This window comes from Mobula hypostoma, chromosome 13 (assembly GCF_963921235.1).
Source record: "Mobula hypostoma chromosome 13, sMobHyp1.1, whole genome shotgun sequence".
In the NCBI taxonomy this organism is placed as follows: Eukaryota; Metazoa; Chordata; class Chondrichthyes; order Myliobatiformes; family Myliobatidae; genus Mobula; species Mobula hypostoma.
This window is the reverse complement of record NC_086109.1, coordinates 89397865-89420422: the sequence shown is the minus strand read 5'-3', so window position 1 is coordinate 89420422 and position 22558 is coordinate 89397865. Positions and strand designations below refer to the sequence as shown.

Genomic DNA, 22558 nt, shown 5'->3' with positions numbered 1-22558 from the left:
TAATCATGCTTTCTCTCTCTCTCTCTCTCTCTCTCTCTCTCCCTCTTTCTCTTTCCCTCTTTCCTCTTTCTCTCCATGTCTCTTCCCTCTTTTTCCTCTCCCCTCTTTCCTTTACCCCTCCTCTCATCCCCCCTCTACACCTCCCCTTCTCCTCTCTGCTCCCTCTTCTACCACATGCTCTTCTTCCATATCCCCTCCCCTATTTCCTCTCCTCTCTCCCTCTTCCTCTCCACCTCCTTCCTCTCCCCTCTGCCTCCACCATCCCCACCGGCCCTGCTCTCTCCTCTCTCCCCTTTCCACTTCACCTCCCCTCCCCTCTCTGGTTCCCCTCCTCCCATCCCCTATGCCTCCCCCTCTCTACCCTCCCCATATTCTCCCCTCCCTTCCCCCCCCATTCCATCCCCTCTACACCTTTCTCCTCTCTCCCCTCCACCTACCCCTGCCCCCCCCATTCTCCCCCTCACCTCCCTCCCATTCTGCTCTCAGACAGGACGGATTGACCCACTCTACCCCAAGGTCTGTGGTCACCAGGGAAACGTGCTGGACATTAAATGGAACCCGTTTGTGGACAACATCGTAGCCTCCTGTTCCGAGGACACTTCAGTAAGTAACGTCATCGTTCAACACACAATCCCTAACATCGAGAAGGCAGGTCCTCAAATGGACCAGAGTGGGTGTACTTGATTGCAGAAGTAGTCAGATGCTTTTGTGCTTACCATTACTGAGGGTAGATTTGATTCTGATTTAACTTAACCTGTTGAATTCAATCTGTGGGGTGAGAGTAAGATTTGAACACTCCTCCACTCTCCCCTCTACCCTTCCCTGTCCCCCTTCTCCCCTTTCCCTCTATTCTTCCTCCCCTCTACCCGCTTCCTGTGCTCCGCTCTCCCCTCTCCTTCCCCCTTCCTCTCCGCTCTCCCTTCTCCTCTCTCCTACCCCCTTTCCTTCCCTCTCCCCTCTCCCTCCACTCTTTCTCTCCTCTCTCCCTCCACTCTTCCTCTCCTCTCTCTTCTTGTTGACTGTCAGCAGCAAATTACAAAATCTTTTTGTATCCTCTTTTATACTTTTTGGCAATCTTACTTTATTTAATTTCATCTTTTCTCTCTTTATGGCTTTATCAATTACTTTTAAAAGCTTCCCAATCTTCTAACTCCCCATTAATTTTGCTCTATTATATGCCCTCTCTTTTGCTTTTATGCTGTCTTTGACTTCCCTTGTCAGCCACGGTTACCTCATTCTCGCTTTAAAATACCACATCTTTAGGAATTTTCCCCAGAAGCACTATTCTGCTGTCATCCCTGCTAGTGTCCTTTTCCAATCAACTTTGGCCAGCTCCTCTCTTATGCCTCTGTAATTTTCTTTACTCCACTGTAATACTGATACATTTGATTTTAGCTTCTCCTTCTCAAACTGCAGGGTGAATTCTATCATATTATAATCTCTGCCTCCTAAGGGGTGCTTTACCTCAAGCTTGCTAATTAAATCTGGATCATTACATAACACCCAATCCAGAATTGTCATTCCCCTGGTGGGCTCTAAAAACCCATCTCATAGGCATTCTACAAATTCCCTCTCTTGGTATCCAGCACCAACCTGATTCTTCCAATCTACTTGCATATTGAAATCCCCCATAATTATTGTAATATTACCCTTATTATGTGCCTTTTCTATCGCCCATTTTAATTTGTAGCCCACATCCTGGCCACTGCTCAGAGACCTCTATGTAACTCCTATCAGGGGTCTTTTTACCTTTGTAGTTTCTTAATTCTACCCACAAGGATTCTACATCTTCTGATCCTATGTCACCTCTTTCTAAGGATCTGATTTTATTTTTTACCAGTAGAGCTACCCCACCCTCTGCTAGTTGCCTGTCCTTTTAATACAATGTGTATCCTTGGATGTTAAGCTCCCAACCATGATCTTTCAGCCAGGACTCAGTGATGCCCACAACGTCATACCTGCCAATCTCTAACTGCGCTACAAGGTCATCTATCTTATTCCATGTACTGTGTGCATTCAAATATAACACCTTCAATCCTATATTCATCACTCTTTTTGATTTTGGCTCACTGTTACACTTTAACTCATTCCACTGACTCCAATTTTTCCCTATCTTTCCTCACAGCCTCACTACACTCTGCACCTACTTGTATACTGACTGCTCCATCCTCAGCCACATCACACCGGTTCCCAACCCCCTACCAGGTTAGTTTAAACCCTCCCTAACAGCTCTAGAAAACCTGCTGCAGGCATATTGTTCCCCCCTCCCTCACCCCCTTGGGGTTCAGGTGCAACCCGTCCTTTTTGCACAGATCATACCTTCCCCAGGAAAGATCCCAAATAATCCATAAATCTGAAACCTTGGCCCCTGCACTAATTCTTCTGCCACACATTCATCTGACAAACCACCCTATTCTTACCCTCACTGGCACGTGGCACAGGCAGCAATCCAGAGATTACTACCCCCGAAGGTCCTACTTTTCAGCTTTCCACCTTACTTCCTATATTTCCTCTTCAAGTCCTCCTCCCTTTCCCTACCTATGTCATTGGTGTCAAAATGTACCAAGACTTCTGGAAGCTCACCCTCCCTGTTTAGAGTGCTCTGGGCCTGATCTGAGACACCCCTGACCTTGGCACCTGGGGGGCAGCATAACATCCGGGTGTCTATTTAGTGTGCACAGAATATCCTCCCTGCTCCTCTAACTACGGAATGCTCAGTCACCTATTGCACTTCTCTTCTCCCCCGCTTCCTTTCTGAGCCACAGAGAGAGACTCATTGCCGAAGACCCAGTCGCTGCAGCTTACCCCGATAGGTCATCCCCCCCCCCCAACAAATTGTATCCAGGAAAGGTGAGCTGGAAGAGGGAGGGAGAACCTCCTCCTGTCATTGCACTGGGGTGAATTAATAGCTCTTTAAATTTGAGCAAATATGGCGACCTTGTATTTTATATTTTCAGTTGATTTGATTTATTGTTCTTCCAATTACTTCACTTTTTCAAAGTTTTAGATTTGATCAGAAAGTCTTTCCTTTTTTCTTGGTTGTATCATCTGAATGGACTGCCCAGTCCCCCTTTTTTTGTCTCTCTTTTTTTTAGTGCAGTGGGGTTTTTTTCTTTATTTTAAATTTAAAGTTTTTTTTCCTCTCTTTATGAATTGATAAGAGGAGAATTAGCTGTCCTTCTTTAAATTATTTATTGCATATTTGCTTATTACTATGTATGATTATGATAATATCTATTTTATCTTTTTTTATATTGTTGCTGATATATATTTGAGGTAATTCTCCCCTTGTCTCTATATATGTTTTCTCTAAATCAATAAAAAGATTAATAAAGAAAGAAAGAATTAATAGAGTCATGGAACAGTACAGCACAGAATCAGGCCCTTTGGCCCATCTAGTCTGAGCCAAACTGTTATTCTGCCTAGTCGCATTGACCTACACCTTGGCCATAGCCTTGCATACCCTTCCCATCCATGTACTTATCCGAACTTCTCTGTAAGTGTTGAGATCAGACCCACATCACTACTCTCACCAACTTCTGAGTGAAGAAGCTCCCCTCATGTTCTTCTGCAATAGTTCACCTTTCACCCTTAACCTATGACCTCTAGTTCTAGTCTCACCCAACCTGAGGGGGAAAGGCCTGCTTGCAGATACCCTATCAGTACCCCTCATAATTTTGTACACCTTTACCAAATCTTTCATTCTCCCACACCCCAGGGAATAAAGTTCTAACCTACCCAACCTTTCCCTTAACTCAGGTCCTTGTAAAGTTTCTCTGTGCTCTTTCAATCTTATTGATATTGTTCCTGTAGGTAGGTGACCAGAATTGCAACACAATACTCAGAATCAGAATCAACTCAGGTTTAATATCACTGGAATTTGTTGTGAAGTTTGTTGTTTTGCAGCTCCAGTACATTGCAATACATAATGATAATAAATATATAAAAAACAAGAAGTATATATTAAAAATATTAAATAAGTAACACAAAAAGGGAGGGAAAAATGCTCAGGTGGTGTAAATGGATTCATTGTCCAATCAGAAATCTGATGGCAGAGGGGAAGAAGCTGTTCCTGAAACATTGAATGTGTGTCTTCAGACTCCTGTACCACCTCCTTGACAGTACCAATGAGAAAAGGGCACGTCTTTGGTGATGGGGGATCCTTAATGATGGATGCTGTCTTTTATTCCAAATTAGGCCTCAACTAATGCCTTTATAAATGTGATATTGAGCTTGGTTAATTGTGGCAAAACTTCAGGACTGGAGGAGAATTCTCAACTACAACAACAGCTACATGGTTTATTTCACAGAAACTTTAAGGTAGCAGATCTTCCAGAGTTGCTTCACTGGAACGTTACCCCTTATGAATTTTGGTGCCCAGTCACATAAGAAATTGTCATAAGTAAAGATAAACACAAGAGATTTGAAAGGTCCTGGCTCAAAACATCGATTGTTTATTCCCCTCCACAGATGCTGCCTGACCTGCTGAGTTTCTCCAGCAGTTAGTGTCTAAGTAAAATTTTGCTGGAATTATTCAACATGTCAGGCAGCGTCAATGGAGAAACAGGCTTCATCCTGAAATTTAACTCCATTCTCTCCTCACAGGTGCTATCTGGAATGTTCAGGATTTCCGGCATTTTCTGTAAATATTTCAGGTTTTCAGTGTTTTTTTTTAATTTTTATTCACGGAGATGGCATAAAAACTTAGACAAAGAGGTAGGGGTTAAGAAGCAGGAGTGGACAGAAAGGGTTAGGAAGAGAATTCCAGAATTTAGGTTCTTGGCAGTGAAAGACATGATATCCAGTGGTAGAGTGATTAAGTTCAGAGGAGACCAGGAGGCCAGAATTAAAGGGAGATTGCAGGCCTGGAGAAGGATAAAGAGACAGAGGAAAGAGAGAACATGGCGAGTTTCTGTGAGCTTTGCCATGGTTACCATTTATAGGGATTCAGGTTGATTGTCTCAGAGAAACTTTTCCTCCCGCCTACAGACTCACCTTCAAGGACTGTACAACTCGTGTTCTTAGTATTATACTGTGTATTGGTACAGTGTGTCTTCTTTTGCACATTGGTTGTCAGTCTTTGTTTCTGTATACTTTTTCATAAAATCTGCTTCTTTATTTTCCTGTAAATGTCTGCAAGAAAATGAATCTCAGGGTTGTATATGGTGACATATACATACTTTGATAATAAACTTAATTTGAATTTTGCCATTGTATGCAGCCCAGCCCAGCTGTCAGAGGTGCTGGTGGATATATTCAACATCTCTTTGGAACAATCCATTGTCTCCTTAGTTTTCAAGGCGGCAACCATCATTCCAGTGCCAAAGAAGGTGACAGTAACCTGCCTAAACGACTATCGTCCTGTGGCATTAACATCAACCATTATGAAATGCTTTGAGTGGCTGGTCATAGAGCACATGAAAGCCTTATTCCCAGCTACACTGGACCCTTTCCAGTTCACTTATCACTCAAATCGATCCACTGACGATGCAATAGCCTCTGCTCTCCACTCTGTCCTGTCCCACCTGGAAAATGGGGTCTCATATGCCAGACTACTGCTTATAGACTTCAGTTCAGTGTTTAGCACCATCATATCCCAGAAACTGGTGGGGTGACTGTCCTCACTGGGTCTCAATACCTCCCTCTGCAACTGGAGACTGGACTTCTTAACAGTAAGGCTACAGTCAGCAACGTCTCTCGTCCCATTGCACTGAGCTCCCCAAAGCTGTGTGCTCAGCCCTCTGGCTGTTCACACTGCTGATGCACGACTGTGTCGCAGGTTCCAGCTCAAACCGGGTCATCGAGTTTGCAGATGACACAACAGTGGTTGGCCTCATCAAGAGTGATGCCGAGACAGAGTATCGAGCAGAAGTGGAGCGGCTGGTGGATTGGTATAAGCAGAACAACCTGAGCTGAATGTGAAGAAGACAAAGGAAATCACTGCGGAATTTGGGAAGCTGGAGATGAGCGATCCCATTCTGCGAATACATGGCTCCTCCGTAGAGAGAGTTAAGTGCATCGCGTTCCTGGGAGTTCACATCACGGATGACCTCACCTGGTCCCTCAATATCACCTCCCTGAACAAGAAGGCACTTCCTAAGAAAATTGAGGCAAACAAGGCTCCAACCCACCACCACCCCCCATCCCCATATTAATTGTGTTTTACAGGAGCACCACCAAGAACATCCAGACAAGTTGCATCTCCATCTGGTCTGGAGTAGCCGAGCATCGGACCAGAAGTTTCTACAAAAAAATGCCAGAACAGCTGAGAAGATCATAAGGATCTTCTTACCATCCATGGGGGATATTTATCAGGAGCGCTGCAAACGCAGGGCACTTAGTATTATTAAGGATCCTCGCCATCCATCCAGCATCCTCTTTGACTTTCTACCATCAGGCAGGAGACTAGGATGCATAAAAACAGGAACGGTTAGGATGAGTAACAGTTTCTTCCCCCAGGCCATCAGGCTTCTGATCTCCCTGCTGCATCGTATTCGAAGTGTCACTGGTTAATGTTAACATTATACTTAATATTAATGCACTTTAGTTTGTTACTTATGTGTGATTCATCTGTAGATTTTATCTTTACCTTTATAAGTTATTGTGTGTTATATGTACTACTGTGCTTTACACCCTGGTTTGGAGAAACGTCTCGTTTCTATATACATTATATGGTCATATATGTTATATAAATGTATATGGTTAAATGACAATAAACTTGACATTTCTTGGCTTGACTTGACTTAAAATTTATCCCACTGTGTATAAAATGATTCCCTTTGATATTTCCAGGTGAGACTCTGGGAGGTCCCAGAAGGAGGTCTGAAGAGGAACATGACTGAGGCTGTGTTGGAGCTGTATGGACACAGCCGGCGAGTTGGCCTCATTGAGTGGCACCCCACCACCAATAATATCTTATTCAGTGCAGGTTATGATTATAAGGTGAGATAACTCCCTCTGTTGGTGCGTGGCCAAGTGGTTAAGGCGCTCGTCTAGTGATCTGAAAGTCGTTAGTTCGAGCCTTGGCTGAGGCAGCGTGTTGTGTCCTTGAGCAAGGCACTTAACCACACATTTCTCTGCGACGACACCGGTGCCAAGCTGTATGGGTCCTAATGCCCTTCCCTTGGACAACATCGGTGGCATGGAGCGGGGAGACTTGCACTATGGGCAACTGCCGGTCTTCCATACAACCTTGCCCAGGCCTGCGTCCTGGAAACCTTCCAAGGCGCAAATCCATGGTCTCATGAGACTAACGTATGCCTATAAAACTCCCTCTGCTGGTACTGTTTAACGATGAGCAAAATGTCTACCGATCCAAGCAAAGCTATACTGAGGGAGTGCTGCCTTGCCAGCAGAGTACTTTTTCAGATTGGACAGTGGGCCCATATAAAACACAGAACTTAGAACAGTACAACACGGCTCAGTCCCTTTGGCCCATGATGTTGTGCCGACGTTTTAACCTACTCCAAGATCAATTTAACCTTTCTCTCCTACGTGGTCCTCCATTTTTCTATCATCCATGTGACTATCCAAGAGACTCTTAAGTGTCCCTAATGTATCTGCCTGTACCACCACCCCCGGAACTTTGTTCATCCTCTGACATCTCTCCTATACATACCTCCAATCACTTTAAAGTTGTGCCACTTCATATTAACCATTTCGGCCCTGAGGGAAAAAATTCTCTGGCTGCCCACTCTATCTGTGCCTTTTATCATCTTGTACACATCTATCAAATCTCCTTTGTTCCAAAGAGAAAAGCAATAGCTCGCTCAATAAGACATGATCTCTAATCCAAGCAGCATCCTGGTAAATCTCCTCTGCATTCTCTCTAAAGCTTCCATATCCTTCCTTTAATGTGGTGACCAAAACTGAACACAATACTCCGTGTGGTCTAACCAGGGTTTTATAAAGCAGCATCATTACCTCAGGTTAGCAGACAGGAAGCAAAGAGTGGGAATAAACGGGACCTTTTCAGAATGGCAGGCGGTAACTAGTGGGGTACCGCAAGGCTCAGTGCTGGGACCCCAGTTGTTTACAATATCTATTAATGACTTGGATGAGGGAATTAAATGCAGCATCTCCAAGTTTGTGGATGACACGAAGCTGGGTGGCAGTGTTAGCAGTGAGGAGGATGCTAAGAGGATGCAGGGTGACTTGGATAGGTTGGGTGAGTGGGCAAACTCATGGCAGATGCAATTTAATGTGGATAAATGTGAAGTTATCCACTTTGGTGGCAAAAATAGGAAAACAGATTATTATCTGAATGGTGGCCGATTAGGAAAAGGGGAGGTGCAACGAGACCTGGGTGTCATTATACACCAGTCATTGAAAGTGGGCATGCAGGTACAGCAGGCGGTGAAAAAGGCGAACGGTATGCTGGCATTTATAGTGAGAGGATTCGAGTACAGGAGCAGGGAGGTACTACTGCAGTTGTACAAGGCCTTGGTGAGACCACACCTGGAGTATTGTGTGCAGTTTTGGTCCCCTAATCTGAGGAAAGACATCTTTGCCATAGAGGGAGTACAAAGAAGGTTCACCAGATTGATTTCTGGGATGGCAGGTCTTTCATATGAAGAAAGACTGGATGAACTGGGCTTGTACTCGTTGGAATTTAGAAGATTGAGGGGGGATCTGATTGAAACATATAAGATCCTAAAGGGATTGGACAGGCTAGATGCAGGAAGATTGTTCCCGATGTTGGGGAGGTCCAGAACGAGGGGTCACAGTTTGAGGATAGAGGGGAAGCCTTTTAGGACCGAGATTAGGAAAAACTTCTTCACACAGAGAGTGGTGAATCTGTGGAATTCTCTGCCACAGGAAACTGTTGAGGCCAGTTCATTGGCTATGTTTAAGAGGGAGTTAGATATGGCCCTTGTGGCTACAGGGGTCAGGGGGTATGGAGGGAAGGCTGGGTTCTGAGTTGGATGATCAGCCATGATCATAATAAATGGCGGTGCAGGCTCGAAGGGCCGAATGGCCTACTCCTGCACCTATTTTCTATGTTTCTATGTTATTAGTTGCATTAGCTGGCTGGTGGCGTGGTGGCGTAGTGGCATCAGCGCCAGACTTCAGAGCGAAGGTTCCCGAGTTTGAATCCAGCTGGCTCCCTTGCATGCTTTTCCATCCATGTTGGGTTGAGCATCGAGCTAGCAACTCGGCCTTGTAACAATAAGGAAGCCTGCTAAAAAAAATGCCGTCATGACAGCGTCCCAATGACTCCACTCTTCTTCATTAGTTGCATTATATCTCATTGTAACTATTCTATCTTCTCAGATCCTGATCTGGAACCTGGAAATTGGTGAGCCAGTTAAAATGATCGACTGCCACACTGACGTCATTCTCTGCATGTCCTTCAACACGGACGGAAGCCTCTTTGCCACCACCTGCAAGGACAAGAAGCTGAGGGTCATCGAGCCGCGCTCCGGCAAAGTGCTACAAGTAAATAGTTTTACCGCGATGTGATGTGCTCAGTCCTATCGAAATATTAGGACAGAGATGAGGAGGAATTCCTTCAGCCAGTGGATGGTGAATCTGTGGAATTCATTGCCACAGACATCTGTGGAGACCAAGTTGTTGCGTATGCTTAAAGCAGAGGATGATAGGTTCTTAGTTAGGATGTCAAAGGTTATGGGAAGAAGGCAAGAGAATGAGCTTGAGAGGGAAAATAAATCAGCCAGAATGCAATGCTAGACCCAATGGGCTGAATGGCCTAATTGTGCTCCTATGTCTATAGTCTGATTGGTAACAGGCAGTAAGCAGGAGGGATTCGAGAACCAACACAACCAAACTTGTAGGATTAGAAAATGACAGCCAGGTTTGTTAAATGCTTACAGAACAGAGAACAGTACAGCAGAGGAACAGGCCCTTCACCCTGCAACTTGTACCAGACCAGTTCATCGTCATCATTATGTGCCGTGTTGTATGACATGGGCGTTCATGGTGTCATGACCATGATTGTTCTCGGCAAATTTTTCTACAAGTAGTTTGCCATTGCCTTCTTCTGGCCAGTGTCTTTACAAGATGGGTGGCGCCAGCCATTATCAATACTCTTCAGAGGTGGTCTGCTTGGCATCAGTGGTCGCATAACCGGGACCTGTGATGTGCACCGGCTGCTCGTACGACCATCCACCACCTACTCCCATGGCTTCACGTGACCCTGATCGGAGGGGATGGGGAGCTAAGCAGGTGCTACACCTTGTCCAAGGGTGACCTGCAGGCTAGCAGAGAGAAGGAGCACCTTACACCTCCTTTGGTAGAGACACATTTCCACCCCGCCACCCACAAACTAATTAAACTTGCAATTACAAGCCTAACTACACGAATCCTTTCTGCCTACACAATCCATATCCCTCCATCTCTGCACATTTCTGTGCCTGTCTAAGAGCCTCTTAAATGCCCCTGTCATATTTACTTCCACAACCACCCCTAGCAAACCATTCCAGGCGCCCACCACTCCATATATATAAAAAAAAACTTGTCCTGCAGATCCCCCTTGAATGTCTGCATCACCTCCTTTTTTCTCTCCTGAGAGCTGTTCGTGCATTTTGCCCCCAGTTTCCATCCCATCCTCTCCTGAAGATAGGACTGAGTACTCCCAACACCTTGCCTGAATGTTCAGTTTCAAAGATCTATAGGTGCATTTGGGTGTCTTCGGTGCACTAAAAAGCTGCAGATGCTGGAAACCTGAGATTAAAAACAGGACATGTTGGAAATACCCAGCCAGTCAGGCAGCATCTGACGAAAGAGAAAAAGAGTCAACCTGCGAGGTTGATCTAAAACATAGCCTCATTTCCCTTTCCACAGATGCTGCTTGATTTGCTGATTACATAGAACATGGAACATAGACTAAACAGTACAGTGCATGAACCAGCCATTCGGCCCACAATGTTGTGCCAAACAGCTAAAAAGCAAATCAGAACACCCAAACACTAATTCCTCCTACCTGCACAATGTCCATATCCCTCCATCTTCCTCACATCCATGTGCCTATCCAAATATCTCATAAGGGTATTTCTAGCATTTTCTGCTTTTGCTTTAATGAGACCTCTCGCTGAAAGGGAAGGTGGCCGGGTGGACTTACGTCTCTACCAAAGAAGGTATAAGGTGTTCCTTCCCTCCTTCCCTCCGTTAGCCTGCAGGTCACCCTTGGGCAAGGCGTAGCACCTGCTTATCCCCCGCCGATCAAGGTCACGTGAAGTCATGGGAGCAGATGGTGGATAGTCGTAGCCGGTGCATATCACGTCCTGGTTATGCAACCGCTGACACCAGGCAGGCAGTCTCTGTAGAGTATTGATAATGGCTGGGGTCACCCGTCTTGTAAAGGCACAGCCCAGAAGAAGGCAATGTCAAACCACTTCTGTGGAAGATTTTTGCCAAGAACAATCATGGTCATGGAAATACCATGATGGCCCCATTATGCAACCTAATGAACCAATGAATGAGCTTATGGAGACTTCAACCCATGACCTTTGCCTCAGGGTGACAGTGCTTCAGTGAGCTGAGGATAAAGCCCTCACTGGCACCTGCCTTGTTACACAATGTAAAGTGGCCCACAAATGTCTTCAGATGAGAGGATTGCTAGAAAATAGCAAAGAAAAGGTTAACAAATACTTAAACTTGTTCAGATATTCCTTGTTGCCAGCAGTGTCTCTTCTGCAGCATCTAGAGGAATGAGAGTAGTTGTATTCCTGACAGTGTTTCTGAGTTGAGATTCTGTGGTCTGGCTGTTTTATCTGCAGTTACCCAATACGTACAGTACTGTGCCAAAGTCTTAGGCACACATCTATTTCATGACATATGTAAGTAATGATAAACCTGATTCTGATATGAATCTCTATTGTGGACTGAGAGTGGGAAGGGAGCAGGGAGAGGGGAAATATGGTTGGGAAAAGGGGAAGGGAAGGGGAGGGAGCAGGAAGCACCAGAGAGATATTCTGTACTGATCAATAAACCAATTGTTTGGAATCAAACAACCTTGCCTGGTGTCGCAGGGCTGGGTACGTCTGTACTCATACCACACCCTGCACCTGGCGCCTCCTCCGCCACCTGTCCCACAAACCCCCCACAGCACTCCACCCTCACCATTCCCAACGTCCTTTGCTCCCACCAGATTTACAAACTCTCTCTCCGCTCCAAATTGGCAGATACAGTACTGTGTAAAAGTCTTAGGCACGTTAGCTATATACCGTATATGACCCTGACTTCCAGTCAGCAATGACACAAATCATTAAAGTATAAGCAACACACTCTAAATGGTGGAAGAACTCTGCAGGTCAGGCAGCATCTACGGAAATGAATGAACAGTCAATGTTTCAGGCTGAGACCTTTCTTCAGGATTGGAAAGGAAGGGAGAAGATGCTAGAATAAAAAGTTGGGGGGGGGAGGGCAAAGGAAAGGAGATAGTTAGAAGGTGATTGGTAACGCCAGGTGGGTAGAAAAGGTAAAATGCTGGAGAGGAAGGAATCTGATAGAAGATGAGAGTGGACCATGGGAGAAAGGGAAGGAGGATCATAAAACCATCTCCTATAGTCCCTCTCCTCTCCTATCAGTATCCCATGGTCCACTCTCCTCTCCTATTAGATCTACTTTGATCCAATCTCCTCTCCTATCAGAATCCTATGGTCCACTCTCCTCTCCTATTAGATCTACTTTAATCCACTCTCCTCTCCCATCAGATCTCCTATGGTCCACTCTCCTCTCCTATCAGTATCCTATGGTCCACTCTCCTCTCCTATTAGATCTACTTTGATCCACTCTCCTCTCCTATCAGTATCCCATGGTCCACTCTCCTCTCCTATTAGATCTACTTTGATCCACTCTCCTCTCCTATCAGTATCCTATGGTCCACTCTCCTCTCCTATTAGATCTACTTTGATCCACTCTCCTCTCCTATCAGAATCCTATGGTCCACTCTCCTCTCCTATTAGATCTACTTTAATCCACTCTCCTCTCCCATCAGATCTCCTATGGTCCACTCTCCTCTCCTATCAGTATCCTATGGTCCACTCTCCTCTCCTATCAGTATCCCATGGTCCACTCTCCTCTCCTATCAGAATCCTATGGTCCACTCTCCTCTCCTATTAGATCTACTTTAATCCACTCTCCTCTCCCATCAGATCTCCTATGGTCCACTCTCCTCTCCTATCAGTATCCTATGGTCCACTCTTCTCTCCTATTAGATCTACTTTGATCCACTCTCCTCTCCTATCAGATCTCCTATGGTCCACTCTCCTCTCCTGTTAGATCTACTTTGGTTCACTCTCCTCAACTATGGTCCACTCCTCTCTCCCATCAGTATCCTGTGCGCCACTCTCCTCTCCTAACAGCTTTCCTATGGTCCACCCTTCTCTTCTAACAGATTTACCTTGGTCTGCTGTCCTCTCCTGTCCAATCTCCTATTGTCCATTCTTCTATCAAATCTCCTCTGGCCCACTCTCCTCTCCTAACCGATCTTCTATGATCCACTCTCTTCTCCTATCAGACTCTTTCCTCTCCAGCCCTTTACCTTTCCTACCCAGCTGGCTTCCACTATCACCTTCTAGCTATCCTCCTTCCCCTCCGCCTCTCCCCACCTTTCTATTCTGGCACTTCCCCCCTTCCTTTTCAGTCTTAAAGAAGGATCTCAGCATGAAATGTGTACTGTTTATTCATCTCCATAGATACTGCCTGACCCTGCTGAGCTCCCCCAGCATTTTGTGTGTATTGTTCTGGATTTCCAGCATCTGTAGAGTATCTCGTGTTTATAAATCGTGAAAGCATGCTAACTGAGCTTGAAGCTTTGCAGTTACATTTCAGAGAGATAAATAATTTAAACAGCAATCAGGCATCTCTGTTACCACCAGTTCATGAATAATATACTCCCAGTATCAGCCTTACCCTGGCGAGACCTTTCTTCTTGAAGCATAAAATATATAGAGCTGTTAGCAATGCACTCTGCCTCTGTGCAACAATGTACCCAAAATTCAATATTGGACAAAGATACTTAGATGATTTACTTTAAGGCAGAAAATCCAAGTTTCCTAAGATAAAGTATTAGTGTTTGTGTCCAATGTGAAAATTGGCGGAGATGTGGATAATGAGGAAGATTGTCAAAGGATATAAATCTGTCAAAGGTTTGGACAGAGAAAAAAATCTCAACAACAATAAAGAAAACTGAGAGAATTAATTTCCACCCATGTACTCAATAAAGGGTGCCATGGTAGGGTAGCAGTTAGCGCAACGCTATTACAGCTAGGGGTGTTGGAGTTTGGAGTTCAATTCTGGTGCTGTCTGCAAGGAGTTTCTACGTCCTCCCCATGAACACTTGGGTTTCCTCCGGGTGCTGTTTCATCTGGATAAATGAGAGGAGATACTTTATACTTATACTTTATACTTTATTGTTGCCAAACAACATGATACTAGGGTGTACAATCATCACGGCGAGATTTGATTCTGCGCTTCGTGCTCCCTGGAGTACAAATCAATAGTAAATATTAAAAATTTAAATTATAAATCATAAATAGAAAATAGAAAGGGGAAAGTAAGGTAGTGCAAAAAAAACTGAGAGGCAGGTCCAGATCCGGGTCAGGATCCGTTCAGCAGTCTTATCACAGTTGGAAAGAAGCTGTTCCCAAATCTGGCCGTACGAGTCTTTAAGCTCCTGAGCCTTCTCCCGGAGAGAAGAGGGACGAAAAGTGTGTTGGCTGGGTGGGTCGTGTCCTTGATTATCCTGGCAGCACGGCTCCGACAGCATGCGGAGTAAAGTGAGTCCAAGGATGGAAGATTGGTTTGTGTGATGTGCTGGGCTGTGTTCACGATCTTCTGCAGCTTCTTCTGGTCTTGGACAGGACAACTTCCACACCAGGTTGTGATGCACCCTAAAAGAATGCTTTCTACGGTGCATCTATAAAAATTAGTGAGGGTTTTAGGGGACAGGCCAAATTTCTTCAGATACATTTAAGAAGTTCAAATCCAAGAGGAGATATGCACTAAATGGCAGGACCCTCCAGAGCATTGAGACAAAGGGATCTCAGAGTGCATGTCCATAGCTCCCTGAAAGGGCCCACACAGTAGAAAGTGTAGTGAAGAAGGCATAGTCATGCTTGTCTTCATCAGTCAGGGCATTGAGCTACACCGCCGCAATCCCAGCCTAATCACAACACAATTTACAATGACCAATTAATCCATTAACCGGTACGTCTTTGGACTGTGGGAGGAAACTGGTGCACCCGGAGGAAACCCAAATGTTCATCGGGAGGATGTACAAACTCCTTACAGACGGTGGCAGAATTGAACTTCAAACTCCAACACCCCAAGCTGTAATAGCATCGTGCTAACTACACTAACATAGTACCCTTTAATGTGTATATGGCTGGATATTAATTCTCTCAGTTTTCTTTATTGCTGATAGAGATTTTGTTTTAATTATTCTTTTGAATTTTGTCAATTACCTGTCTTTCTCACTAATTCTGATCTACTGCTCCATCTGCTTTGGATTCTGATCAGACAGTGCATTCAGTAATTTCACTGACAGTTCTTCAGCTGCAGAGGTTAAGGAAACACACACAACCTTCCCCTGGCCCCTAAAGAGATTGTTAAGTGAGATTTACGTTTAAGGTGAGAGGGGAATGATTTAATAGGGCATGTTTTTCACATAGAAGGTGGGAGGCCAATGAGCTGCCAAAGGAAGTGGTAGAGGAAGATACAGTTCAATATTTAAAGTTCAAAGTAAATTTATTATCAAAGTACATATACAACCCCGAGATTCATTTTCTTGTGGGCAAACTCAGTAAATCCAAGAACTATAATAGAATGAATGAAAGACTGCACCCAACAGGACAAGCAACCAATGAGAAAACAAACTGCAAATACGAAAGAAAGACTATTAATCATAATATTAAATGAGCAATGAATATTGAGAACATGAGATAAAGACTCCTTGAAAGTAAGTCCATAGGTTGTGGGAACAGTTCAGTGTTGGACCAAGAGAAGATGAATAAAGTTATCCCCTTTGGTTCAGGAGCATGATTATTGAGGGTTAATAACTGTTCCTGAACCTGGTGATGTGAGTCCTGAGGCTCCCTGTACCTTTGGCCGAATAGCAGCAGTGAGAAGAGAGTATGAGGTGGGTGATGACAGGACAGAGGGATCTAGGAATAATGGTGCATAGTTCCCTGAAGGCGGAATCTCATGTGGATAGGGTGGTGAAGAAAGCTTTTGGTATGCTGGCCTTTATAAATCAGACAATTGAGTATAGGAGTTGGGATGTAATGTTGAAATTGTACAAGGCATTGGTGAGGCCAATTTTGGAGTATTGTGTACAGTTGTGGTCACCGAATTATAGGAAAGATGTCAACAAAATAGAGAGAGTACAGAGAAGATTTACTAGAATGTTACCTGGGTTTCATCACCTGAGTTACAGAGAAAGGTTGAACAAGTTGGGTCTTTATACTCTGGAACGTAGAAGGCTGAGGGGGGACTTGATAGAGGTATTTAAAATTATGAGAGGGATAGATAGAGTTGACGTGGATAGGCTTTTTCCATTGAGAGTGGGGGAGACTCAAACAAGAGGACATGGGTTGAGAGTTAAGGGGCAAAAGTTTAGGGGTAACATGAGGGGGAACTTCTTTACTCAGAGAGTGGTAGCTGTGTGGAACGAGCTTCCAGCAGAAGTGGTTGAGGCAGATTCAATGTTGTCATTTAAAGTTAAATTGGATAGCTTTATGGACAGGAAAGGAATGGAGAGTTCTGGGCTGAGTGCAGGTCGGTGGGACTAGGTGAGAGTAAGAGTTCAGTACGGACTAGAAGGGCCGAGATGGCCTGTTTCCATGCTGCAATTGTTAAATGATGGGGTCCCTGATGATAGATGCTGCCTTCCTGTGACAAACCTCCATATAGATGTGCTCAGTGGAGGTGGGGGCTTTACCCGTGAAGGACTGGGCCGTATTACAAAGGTTGAAAGACATTTGAACAGTTGCATGAACAGAAGTTTAGAGGGATATAGGAAGCTCAGGAAAATGGGACTAACTCAACTGGATACCTTGGTCGGCATGGACGAGTTAGGCCTGCTTCCATACAGTGTGACATACAGAATTGATCCCTTCCATCCCTGCAGGAAGCAAGCTGCAAGAACCACAAAGTAAACCGCGTGGTGGTCCTGGGGAACTCAAAGAGGCTGCTCACCACAGGAGTGTCAAGGTGGAACACCAGACAGATTGCTCTCTGGGATCAGGTCAGTGCAGTAAGTCAAGTCTGCAGCTCAAAACAAAGGTGTCAATTTGTGGTTATGGCTCTCAGCATTACTGCCATTTCCTGCAATATAAGAGAAGTTCAGATAGGTGCATGGATGGGAGGGTTTTGGTGGGATATGGTACTGGCGCAGGTAGATTTGATAATGCAAAAGATGTTGCTGGGACTGGAGGATCTGAGTTATAAGGAAAGGTTGAATAGGTTAGGGCTTTATTCCTTGGAACATTGAGGGGATATCTGATAGAGGCATACAAAATTATGAGGGGTATCAATAGGGTAAATGCAAGCAGGCTTATTCCATTGAGGTTGGGTGGGACTACAACCAGATGTCACGGGTTAAGGGTGAAAGGTGAAACATTTAAGGGGAACATGAAGGGAAACTTCTTCACTCAGAGGGCCGTGAGAGTGTGGAACGAGGTGCCAATGCGAGTGGTGCATGTGGGTTCGATCTCAATATTTAAGAGAAGTTTGGATAAGTACATGGATGGGATATGGAGGTTCATGGTCCCGGTGCAGGTAGATGGGACTAGGCAGTTTAAATGGTTCGGCATGGACTAGAAGGGCTGAAGAGCCTGTTTCTGCGCTGCACTTTTCCAAAAGTCTATGAATCTATCTGGTGAGCATGGACTAGATGGGGCAAATGGACTTTTACTGTGCCATAGTACTGCTGTGAAATTGTCATATTAATTAAAGGCATCCGTTAGTCTTGCGAGACCATGGACCTGCAGGGTCTCTCCAGGGCACAGGCCTGGGCGAGGTTGTATGGAAGACCAGCAGTTGCCTATGCTGCAAGTCCACCGATGTCGTCCAAGGGAAGGGCAAGGGCCGATACAGCTTGGCACCGGTGTCGTCGCAGAGCACTGTGGGGTTAAGTTCCTTGCTCACGGACACAACACGCTGCCTCAGCTGAGGATCGAACTCACGACCTTCAGATCCCTAGTCCAATGCCTTAACCACTTGGCCATGTGCCCACCATGTCATAAACATCATCATTACCACTCATGCATAAGCGTACCTGAGCTTTTAATAGAATTGTGAATCATAAATCCTGTTTAGAAGACGCCTTGACCCAAAAATCTATTTCTTAGTCCCCTACATTGTAATAACCCTAGATGAAGGTTTCATAGTTTTTTAAAAAATAATATTCTCTTCAATGATACTTTTGCCTCTTGTGTTATATTCCAATCTTTTATCAACTCTGTCAAATATTTCAAATATTAGCTCATTGTTTTTGCCTTCTTGCTTTGCGGATGGAAAATTCTCCAGTGTGGTTGGCTACTCCTCAGTCAGTTCGATGACATCATTGTTGCTGGATGCCAGGGTTCCTCTTAATCTGACAGCAGCAGGCCTCAGATCGGGGGAAATCTGTCCAGCAGACCTCTAGTGAGGGACTTTCTTTAGGATTGAGATCACTGTACTGACTGAAAGAACCAGGCCAGTACTTTGGGCTCACTGTTGTCCACACATGGCAAAGAAGCTGCTCAACACCAAGAGGATTATGATTTCCAAATCTGATTGGTTGTTATCACAAAGGTTCTGTCACATGACTGTATCTCTAAGTGGCCTGCCACACGCCCACCTTCCACCATAGAACATTGAACATAGTACAGTACAGGCCTTTCTGCCCACGATGCTATGCCAAACTTTTAACCCACTCTAAGGTCAATCTAACCCTTCCTGTTGTTGTATGGTCAAAATCACCGGAGAGAGAGAGTTACTGGTAGATACAGAGTTACTGGTAGATACAAAGTAGCTTCTTTATTTGATACAACAAGGTACAGCAGGCATCATACAGATGGAGACGGTTTCGGTAGGAAGGTCCGCTAGCCCAATGTGGGCTCGATATTTATTTGCTAAACACCAAAGACAATTTTACAAGTATGGACAATGCTCCCTTTTGTATGTAGCTTCAAAACTTAACACCTGATTACATTCATCTCACAGACGTCAACAAATCTGGGCTGGTATTCACAGTTTTTGGGAAATTCATTGTTACAAATGGACCCGGATTCTGATATTCCCAGTTTTTAGGAAATGCATTGTTACAGAAGATGGTGGCCAAGGCCATTTGCTAAGTGTGAATGACCTAAACCCAAAAATTACTCTTAACACTTCCCTCCCACACTGTCCTCCACTTTTCTTTCATCTATATGTCTATCTTATGTCACCCTAATGTATCTACTTCCAACACTACCCCTTGGCAGTGCATTCCATGAACCCACCAGTCTACTTAAACTCCAATCTCTGACATCCCTCCTATACTTTCCTCTAATTACCTTAAAATTATGCCCTCATTTCAATCCTGGGAAAAAGTGTCTGGCTGTCCATTCTATCTATGCCTCTTATCATTTTTTACACCTCCATTGTGTTTGTTGACTTTTATATAGGCATCCGTTAGTCTCATGAGACCATGGATTTGCGCCTTGGAAAGTTTCCAGGGTGCAGGCCTGGGCAAGGTTGTATGGAAGACCAGCAGTTGCCCATGCTGCAAGTCTCCCCTCTCCACACCACCAGTGTTGTCCAAGGGAAGGGCATTAGGACCCATACAGCTTGGCACTGGTGTCATCACAGAGCAATGCGTGGTTAAGTGCCTTGCTCAAGGACAGTGCAAGGAAAATGATTGGGATCAAAGAAAACTGCCCTATCCACCATTTGGTTGGCAGCTAGTTTGACATAAGACATAAGACATAAGACAGGTTATCTCTCCTGCCTTTTGGCGAACATCCCTGCCTCAGCCAAGACCACGCAAAGCAGAGCAGACGACTCATCATCAGCTTACTCCGTGGGAGATCTTTCTTTGCATTAGTCACCTGTGGCATTCTCCAGAACTGAGGATTGAGTGACGGTGCAGGGAAGATTTGAGGCAATTCTGGGCTGTGAGATGCAAAACTACCTTTTGTCTTCCACCTCTTTCCTTTTAGGAAGACTTAGTGATGCCAATAAAAGAAGAAGAAATCGATGGTCTCTCGGGGCTCCTGTTCCCCTTCTACGATGATGATACACACATGCTCTACCTAGCTGGAAAGGTAAATTGTCTCTCAGTTAACAATAAGTTGTGGGAACTGCACTGACAATACACATAACAAGGTGTGATCACTTTCAGTCTGTTCACATTTCTCCTATGAACAGCAATCTATACCCTTCTTGACTCTTCCCACCTCCTACCTAAAGTAGGTGAGTCTAGGATCCAAGGGCTCAGAATTAAATGATTTGACTATAAGACATAGGAGCAGAATTCGGCCCATCGAGTCTGCTCATTCAATCATGACTGATGTATCTTCCGTCTCAACCCTATTCTCCTGTCTTCTCCCCATAACATTTGATGCCCTCACTAACCAGGAACCCATCAACCTCTGCTTTAAATATACCCAACGACTTGGCAAGGAATTCCACAGATTCACCACCCTCTAGCTAAAAAAATTCCTCCTCATCTCTGTTCTAAAGGGACGTCTTTTATTCTGAGGCTGTGCTCTCTGGTGCTAGACTCTTCTACTATTGAAATCATCCTCTCTATGTCCAATCTGTGTGTAATAATGTGATCCGGAGGAATTTCTCCAGCTAGATGCAGGTAAGTCTATGGAATTCATTGCCACAGAGGATGGTGGAGGCCAAGTCAATGGGTGTATTTAAGGCAATTAAGTTCTTGATTGGTAAGGGGATTGAAGGGTCATGGAGAGACCACAAAAGTTGAGGCTGAAAGAAGAAGAGTCAGCTATGATTAAATGGCAGAACAGACTCAATGGGCCAAATGGATTAAGTTTGCTCCTGTGTCTTATGATTTTATAATCTCACAATCTTTTAAAAATGGGCAGGTGTGGGAGATGTTCCTTAAATTAGTGGCACACTTCTTGTTCTCATTGATCATTCACATTAAGTCTTATTAGGTTCCTCATTAATCTGGGTGTCAGAGGTTATGAGGAGAGGGCAGGAGAATGGGATTGAGAGGGATAATTAAACAGCCATGATGGAATGACAGAGCAGATTTGATAGGGCAAATGGCCTAATTCTACTCCTATATCTTATGGTCTTACATCAGATTACAACTACAACTGTTAATATCACAACAGTTGTGGAGGGGTGGAGATATGTGTCTACCAAAGGAGGTGAAAGGTGTTCCTTCCTTCTGCTAGCCTGCAGGTCACCCTTGGGCAAGGCGCAGCACCTGCTTAGCCCCCGATCAGGGTCATGTGAAGCCATGGGAGCAGGTGGTGGGTGGTCATATGAGCTGCCGGTGCATATTACAAGTCCTGGTTATGCGACCACTGATGCCAAGCAGACAATCTCTGAAATCTATTGATAATGGCTGGGGTCACCCATCTTGTAAAGACACTGCCTAGAAGCAGGCAATGGCTAAACACTTTTGTTGAAAAATTTGTCAAGAACAGTCATTGTCATGGATAAGACCATGAACCCCCCCACATCATACGACACAGCACATAATGAACTAATGAACAAATGTGACAAGAACTAATGTCTAGATTAAATTTATTTTATTATCACTTAGAGAGGGCCTGGGTTTCTCCTAGCAACCTACTGTTCCTTCTAAAATAGCAATGAAACATAGCAACCAAAGAAACGAGGAGAAGCTGTCCACTTTTCCAGAGACCTCCTTCTCCATTCAGGGTCTTGGCTCATGTCCACCTTGCTGTCCAATTCCCTCAAGTTACAGTCATTCCCAATCCAGTCTTCATATCCATTAATGTCTAAAAGTCAGGCAATGTGTCTGTAATATTTTCAAAAGCTGAGTTCATACCTACACATGGTAGAAAATTCCAGACAATCAAAGAAATTCCTATTCATTTGAATCCTAGATACCCAATCACTTATCCTGCCTCTGTAACTTAATTTTAGGTTCCCAGTTTCCACCTTTGAACTTTGACAAGCATCTATGGATATGTGGTGGAGAGTATATTGACTGTCTGCATCACAGCCTGGTATGAAAACACCAATGCCCTTGTAAGGAAAAGCCTACAAAAAAGTAGTGGATAGGGCCAAGGCTATCACGGGTAAAAGCCCCCTCCACCATTGAGCGCATCTACACGAAACATTCTCGCAGGAAAGATGCATCCATCATCAGGGACCCACACCACTTAGGTCATGCTCTCTTCTCACTGCTGCCATCAGGAAGAAGGTACAGGAGCCTCAGGACTCACATCACCAGATACAGGAACAATTTTTTTCCCTCAAACATCAGGTTCTTGAACCATCTGGGATAACCTCTCAACTTCACTTGCTTCATCACTGAAATGTTTGCACAACCAATGGGAACACTTTCCTCTCAAGTTCTCTATATTTACTGCTTATTTATTTATTATTATTATTTATTTATTTT

The 22558-nt window shown here is 44.5% G+C and overlaps 1 protein-coding gene across 2 annotated transcripts in view; it reads left to right on the top strand.

The window, feature by feature from the left end:
• LOC134355768 (coronin-2B) overlaps window positions 1-22558 on the top strand; it is a 226523-nt gene that overhangs the window by 175346 nt on the left and 28619 nt on the right. For both annotated transcript variants that reach the window (XM_063066148.1, XM_063066149.1), the window contains exons 3-7: window positions 487-603; window positions 6793-6942; window positions 9274-9438; window positions 17093-17209; window positions 20148-20252. In XM_063066148.1, the coding sequence (XP_062922218.1) occupies window positions 487-603; window positions 6793-6942; window positions 9274-9438; window positions 17093-17209; window positions 20148-20252 (654 nt within the window). The remainder of the gene's footprint in view (window positions 1-486; window positions 604-6792; window positions 6943-9273; window positions 9439-17092; window positions 17210-20147; window positions 20253-22558) is intronic.